This window comes from Nilaparvata lugens, chromosome 9 (genome assembly GCF_014356525.2).
Source record: "Nilaparvata lugens isolate BPH chromosome 9, ASM1435652v1, whole genome shotgun sequence".
NCBI classification, from domain to species: Eukaryota; Metazoa; Arthropoda; class Insecta; order Hemiptera; family Delphacidae; genus Nilaparvata; species Nilaparvata lugens.
Window position 1 is genome coordinate 17,093,211 of NC_052512.1, and position 7,723 is coordinate 17,100,933.

Sequence of the window (7,723 nt, forward strand, 5' to 3'; positions counted from 1 at the left end):
CAAAAGTTGTAACAACAATAACTGCCACAACTACAACTATGATGAAGTTCCCGTTTCAAATGTGATTAGTTAATGAGGAATATTCGTTGGCTGGTATTTTGAATAACATGGAATATAAAAACATATTTATACATTTTTTTATTATAGTGATATGAAGTTTGTAATAATTTCAGCTTACAAACATAAATTTCATATATTGATCAAATGTCTGGTTGGGGTATTGAATTTAGTTGGTTTAATGACTACTCTATATGCTTCCTCATCTGAGCTTAGACCTTCTAACCTATTTCAAATGTACGATTTAAAATAGAGATGCTTCCCATGTTATTTAAATGGAGTTACTTTTACGCTCTAGGGAGCTTCCTGTTTTTTTCTCCCGAAAGCTAAAAAGTGGCACTTTAGTATTATATTTCAGGGAGCACTTTAGACAGGAAGTGGAGGAAAACCATTTTTCTGTACACTAATTCGATTTATATAAAAAAGTTTCTTGAATACTTTCTTCAACTATTAAGAACATAATATGTTGTTTATTAACCAACTTATTGAAAATCTTTTTTACATTCCATTTGTATTTACTTCGTAGTAGCATATAAAATTATTGAAAAATTTGTAAATTATAAGAAATATATTTACTGTAAATATATTAACCAGCTGAAATCATGTGTCAGCGCATGAAGGTCTGTCTGTGTGATAGCTTCTAAATAGCCTCAGCTGATGTTATGAATGGACAAGCTGTTGTAATTGCGTGCAATAAATTCTTCAGCTGACTAAATAATAAACCGAAACATTTTCTTTCTCATACACTTTCAATGTTATCGGTTATATCCTAAAAAGGACGAAGGAGTAAGTAAATTTTGTTGTCCAACGAACTTGACCTGTAAAAAGGATCGAATAATTCGTGTTCAAAATTTGAAGCTGATTGATAAATTCTTTCTAGAGTTATGGTAGAAAAATACAAACAGACGGACAACGACTTTGGCCTTCAGAGTGAGAACTCGCTAACGCTCGTTCAATAATCAACAAACATTTCTCACAATGTTCACTGAATTAAAAATACAGTTGAAAAAATGTATGATTGGACAGGAAACTATTGCAAGATCGAAAACAACATGCTGAAAAGAGCTGAGTAGGATATTAAATGCAGTAAAGGATGAATGAATTTGCAACAAAAAATTTATAAGGATGAATTAGATTATTAGATGGATGAGAGGGATGAAAATCAATACACATAGCAAAGCAAGATGGATTGAAAATAATGATTATATTATTTTTTATTTTGATACAACATTATAAATCTAAACTAAGATTGTACTGTAAATCTAGTTCTCAAAAGATTACTGTACAATGCGTTTTCATACAATAATCCTAACAATACTACTTATCTAAATATACAGTTTTAGTAGGTGAAAGACAATATTATCTACATAATTATAGGAGGAGCATTAAATTACACTAACTTCCATTAAGAACTAGCCAGCTACCATAGATGAATCCATGTGGTTAAGAGCAACCGATTTCTCAATAGGTTAAAATATTACTAGGGTGTTAAAAATAGTGTAATAAAAATAGCCATCTAACGTACAGTATTGTATCTGAAAGAATGTTTAGCTCACAGAATTACAGTGACGATATAGAATGCAATGCAATAACAAATATAATCTTGTTTGTTTTTATTTGATAATGGGATAAATATCCACACTACAGTGGGGTGCACGTTTTAATGGCAGTAAAGAAAGATAGAAGAACAGCGTTGCCGAATCTCTCACTTCGCTCGCCTTATCCGTCTGGACCCCCGGCTGTACCATCCAGAAATACAGTAGGATCAGCAGTCTCACTTCAAATCGCCTGCATTATTCATTTGAGCTTGCTTACGTCAAAAAGGAAAAAGAGACTTTCAGGCTCGATTCAATCACCAATTTTCTTTGAATCATGTAGCGCAGGGTTGCAAAAATCGTTATTTTCAACAGATTTAATGAATATTCAGTTATTTATCAATTGGAGACTTGGTTGAGATATCATGAGAACTATTTGATTTCAGTCTAATAGAACTTAAGAACTTAACAAACATCCATATCTGACCCTAAGGGCCTGTACACATGACGACGTTAAACGTCGCGTTTAACGAGCGGTTGTCAAACGCGCGTTTGATACATACATACAAACAATGGGATCGTACACATGCAAACGCGCGTTTTTAATCAACGTCGGCAAAACGCGACGCTTGTAGTTTCCACATCAAGCGCCACTCCGTAGTTTGCAGCGCGCTTCGAGTTACTACAGCCTACTGGGCATTGGAACGTACACGTGCACTCAGTCGAACGCGCGCTTTTGTAGTGAACCCTAAGTATGAATTTGCTCGAGAAATATAGAAAAATGCATTGAAAAACTTGAGAAAAGAAACAATTTAAAAAACACTGGGGAACGCTTGGCAAACGTTTTAAAAGCGCCTATATTGAGCGTATCTTTATCTTTATAATTCTGAAGTCCTCTCAAGACAAAATTTCTAGACCCAAAATTTCAGTATCCCAAATTTGAACATGATCTGTCAATTAATTCTTGAGAAGGCGTAGGCTCATGACCGCATTGTAATCTATAGTCACTGTAATAAAAATTAATGGATGCTACTAATTTAACTACATAGAAGTGTAAAATAGACAGCCGCAAATTGCATTACTTGTTCAAGAAGCTGAGAGTATTTTACATGAATAAGGGAGAATATTCTACTTCCATACTAGGTAATTATTATTGTGTAATTATGTAAGTTGCAATGTAGTGTAAGTGTTATGTTCAATAAAAACCTTAATTAGATACTGTGTCAAGCAATAATTCAAAGTTGAGAATGAAATTTGGCCATATGAATAAAGTTGAGCATTTGCTTATACTTCTAAAATATGGAGCATTTGCTTCATTTTCTATGCATAAACGTGAGCAAAACCTTTCGTTCATACTCATCAAAAAAATAGTTTGAGCATTTACTCAAAAGTAAAAGCTTATACTCAAAATTGTATGAATAAACTAGAGCATTTGCTCAATTTTTGAAGCAAATGCTTCAAAAATGGTGAGTCTAGTCTAGAGCAGCTTTTCACCTTTTGCTCATGAGCAAAACCTTATGCTCCATGCTCATGAGCATATGCTTTGGTTTTATTCATGTGGCCCATTGTATCTATCATTGGCCCATATGGATAAAACCAGAGCAAATGCTCATGAGTAAGAGCATGGAGCATAAGGTTTTGCTCATGAGCAAAAGGTAGAAGCAAAAGCATTTGCTCATTTTTATATGAATAAGCTTTACCTTATGCTCCTGAACTCTGGAGCAAATGCTCACGTATTTTAAAGATTTTTCATCCGCTGATTCGCTTTTGTGGCCTTACTTTAGTTTTATAGCTTACGGAAGCGCTAAATATGCAAGTAGGGGGCACCGCTTGTGCTTGCGTCGTCTGCTCTGTTTTCTATTTATGAATAGAGTTTTAGGTTAGTTGAGTTTAGAATTTTGAAATGATAGCGTAAAAAATGTAATCTTTATAATAATCTTCAGCATATTCTTGTAATATCAATATCCTTCTTATAATCGTCTACACTCTCATCTTCTTAAATGCCTATTTCCTATTTTGTGATCTTTATATATCAGGTAGCTATCTTTTGTATTTATTATTTTGTAGGAATAATGATGTTATATATCATGGTCTAAAAAGAGTTTTATAGTTCTCAACTCTTGGTTGTGATCGTATCTGGTATAGTTTCCTCTTCCTCATACGAATTAGTTGAGCTATTTTACTATGAGCAAAAGGTGATAAGCTGCTCTAGACTAGACTCACTATTTTTTAAGCATTTGCTTCAAAAGTTGAGCAAATGCTCTAGTTTATTCATACAATTTTGAGTATAAGCTTTTACTTTTGAGCAAATGCTCAAACTATTTATTTGATGATCATGAGCAAAGGTTTTGCTCATATTTATTCATAGAAAATGAAGCAAATGCTCCATATTTTAGAAGTATAAGCAAATGCTCAACTTTATTCATATGGCCCAATGTCTAAATAAATAAATAAATAATTATTTGTGCACGCGTCCAGTGTGAGTGTTCCTACTATTCTTTCCAGATTTTATTTCTCATCAGCACGCTTGGTCATGCATAACTGAGCGCGCACTTGCACATATACACATTAAATAAGAAGATTAGAAATTTATCAAAACCACGGATTTTATTAAAAGTAGAAAGACCGGTTTCGGTTGTTACAACATTATCCATTATTTTTCAGTTTACCAGAGATTGATAAAAGTATTATTAAAAGTAGAAAGACCGGTTTCGGTTGAAACACCACTATCTTTCAGTTTACCAGAGATTGATAATGGTGTAACAACCGAAACCGGTCTTTCTACTTTTAATAAAATGTTATGACAATTTTCTAGTCTTCTTATTTAATATGAATAAATTACCACATTATCAACTTCACAACTATACAGAAACATATATACACATTTAATGTGATCACACCGTTAAGCACCGCACACACACATCGATTTTTGTTCGTACGATATTTTACCGTCCTTATAAATTCTACTAGTTCTGTGAACAGTACACCTCGAGCAGTTATAAGCCGCAGCCTCCTCTTATACTGTTCATCAGAGTAAATCCTTTCTGTATGTCGTGTCGGCGAGGTATCGGTGTGAAAACGGCTAATGGCTGTTGGGGTAGGTGTATCAAAAATGCTAATATCAAAAGCTAATCTTCTTCAAGACATACTGGCAACAGGACAGCCAGTTCAAAGCAGAGAATGTTATTTTAGTTATTAATTGCATGCGTTATTGCACTCAATCAATAGTTCATTTATTTATTTATCAACAATGGAGATAACGGGTTTCCCCAAATATGTCTCCTCAACAATAAAAATTGTACAGATACATCGAATTTTTATATCATAAACCTACAATGTTCCAAATTTCGTGAAAATCGTTGGAGCGGTTTTAGAGATCCGTTGAACATAAATAACCAGATATAAAAATACAGAAATTGCTCGCTTAATATAATAGGATAGAGTTCATAAGGACGGCAAAATATCGTACGAACAAAAATCGATGTGTGTGTGTGTGTATGTGTAACTGGCTTAAGGTTTGTAACCACACAAAATACAGCTGTATAATATCTTCCTTGGATCATTTCTTACGAATTATCAAACTTGTCCTTTATGAAAGAACCTGTATGTATTTTTGTTTCTAATATTTGAATGAGCTATCATTGTGGATGAGTGGTGCATTAGTGAGGGGGGGGGGTTAGTTAATGAGATTAATGATGAGAGAGAGAGAGAGAGAGAGAGAGAGAGAAAAGAGAAAGAAAGATAGATGGTGTGTGTGTGGCTTGCTCACATAGGGAGGGCCGTCACAGTAGATGGTCTTGCACCACATGGGTTCATTATGGTAGCAGACGCACAGCGAGCAAACATTCGGCCCAGGCACGTAGAGCAGGCCATGAAGCACCGAATTGCCCTGGAAATCGGTGCAGTTCTCCTCCACCGCGTCTGCAACAATACCCAATTTCATAAACAGTTATTTATTATTTATTTGAAAATATACATATTTGAGGGCACCAGGAACTAAATCTCATTATTGCCCTCATAACACACATTGAGCATACAATATAATGTAGGAGCGGCAGAAATATTGTGTATATTGTATCACAGATGAAATAGCACAACTATGGAACTTTTCGGTTCAAGTTTTCAAATCTTCAAATTTTTATTGCAACTCGAGCAAGAATGGTTTTTCTTGGATCTCGACTTGGTCGTGAAAGCTGCGATCTCAAGGCGGCAAAAACATAGTTTCTGCTTCAAAGTGTAGTCCACGTTTGTAAAGATAATACTTGATTAACCTTCTTGCAGTCGCGCTGTTGTAAAAAGTACAACAGTGTCAGTTTTTTGCAGCACAAAACTATTGAATGGGGTGGTGTCAGTGAATGAGTCACCTATGCATTCCAATACTTTCTCCCCATTACTCCAATGAGTTTCAGTATCAACCGAGCAATGGTTCAGTCTTTAGGTGCCATTTAGTCGTGACAGTGCATAAGATAGGGAAAGACTGTATACGGGGACTGTAAACGAACCAATAACACAGAATTGATGGCTTTACTTGATGTACCTTATTGGGTTAAAAAATGGTAATCATCAAAACGTTTATAGGCGTAAAATAATCCAATAAGATGGGAATAGTAATTATACAATTAATTAATATGTTTTTTCAGTAAACAGAGTACATAATACTTGGAAAATTGGATGTTGTGGAAATTACAACACTCGACTGCACGTGTGATTGTGTAGGGCGCGACTACCAGAAGGTTAACATTGGTGTTGCTATCCTTGTCTATTATTCGACAAAACAGATAGTGCTATCCTTTACCAGCTTCATAACGTTGCCACATCGTTTGTCAACAAAGTAATATAATTAAACAACTAATATTCAATCTCAATTATGAAAATTTATTCTTCAATCATTGAAAAATATAATCTCTTCACGAATAAGATATAATTGATTATTTTGAACAAGAATTGACAGTTGATATTCCATCAGATATACCGGGATCAGCTGCTGTACCCTGTGGAAGACAGTGGCAAGACAGAGAATGGCATCGTAGTGTCTATAAACAAGGATAGCAGCACCAATGTTGATCAAACACTACCATTATAACGTGAACCTGACCATAGAAAATTATACAAGGGACTGCAATTCCAATTTATCTTTGAGAAATTCATTAGCATCCTATCAGGTATTTAATAAAAAAGTAGCACAATATTGACGTTAATTTTCCCATAGGGAATAGGGTACAGTACTAATAATCAGTATTGATTAAAAAGCAGAGAAAAGTTTTTGTACGTTATTACCAATTGTTCTAAGCTTAATTATCAATTCTAATAATTTGTAAGATTTGAAAATCTTAATTAAGTCGATACATTATTAACTATCTACAGTGTAACAATTTGCCGCATAATAAGATCAGGTTAATAGGGTGATAACTAGAATGAATATTTAAACCATTATTTGCTTGGAATTTGAATAAGTGCTATTCATTTAAGTGCAATAAATAGCATGAATGCGTAATTTTAGAATACTCACTGATAAGTTTGAAGAGAACTGTAAATAAAACACAATGGAAAATCATAATGCTAAACGAACCTAGCATTATTAGAATCAGACTACTTCAACTGCAGTAAAATGAGAAATCGTCTGCATTTGCACATCTGCAGTGACAGCTGATAGAATGCAATGTACCACTACAACACATTCATACAGATCTATTGCCATCTGAGAAAAAAATGTAGGCTCTCTGTTAAAATAGGAAATCAATTGATTTTGAAGAAAAGAAATATATCATTCAACATCAAATTGAATTTTCAACTCCTGTTGTCATGACGTGATGAACGTATAAAACTGATTGCTAGAGACCTCAACACAAGACATACTACCTGTACACACCTATAAAAAGTAGAATAGAAATTGCTTGAGTTGGGAGCAGACGTACTATTAGTTTCCCGAGAAGTATGATGTAAACATTCATTTTATAATGTATACTGTATTATGAAATGAATCAATAACTTTAGCCTCATAGCCCTTATGGTCCTATTTCAGAAATTCGATCTTGCCCTTGGAATTAATTAAAAATCAAGAAGTTGATGAGTTATGACTTTCTAATATCCCTATGCTCCATTTTATCAAACAATTTGTTTATGATACTGCT

At 34.0% G+C, this 7,723-nt stretch overlaps 1 protein-coding gene across 1 annotated transcript in view; it reads right to left on the reverse strand.

Moving 5' to 3' along the window:
- LOC111061063 overlaps positions 1–7,237 on the reverse strand; it is a 44,772-nt gene extending 37,535 nt beyond the window's left edge. Inside the window, exons 1-2 of the mRNA XM_039435576.1 lie at positions 7,102–7,237; positions 5,362–5,513 (exon numbers count right to left, since the gene is read on the reverse strand). Coding sequence (XP_039291510.1) covers positions 5,362–5,513; positions 7,102–7,168 — 219 coding nt within the window. The 5' untranslated portion in view covers positions 7,169–7,237. The remainder of the gene's footprint in view (positions 1–5,361; positions 5,514–7,101) is intronic.
- Between the last annotated feature and the right edge of the window lie 486 nt (positions 7,238–7,723).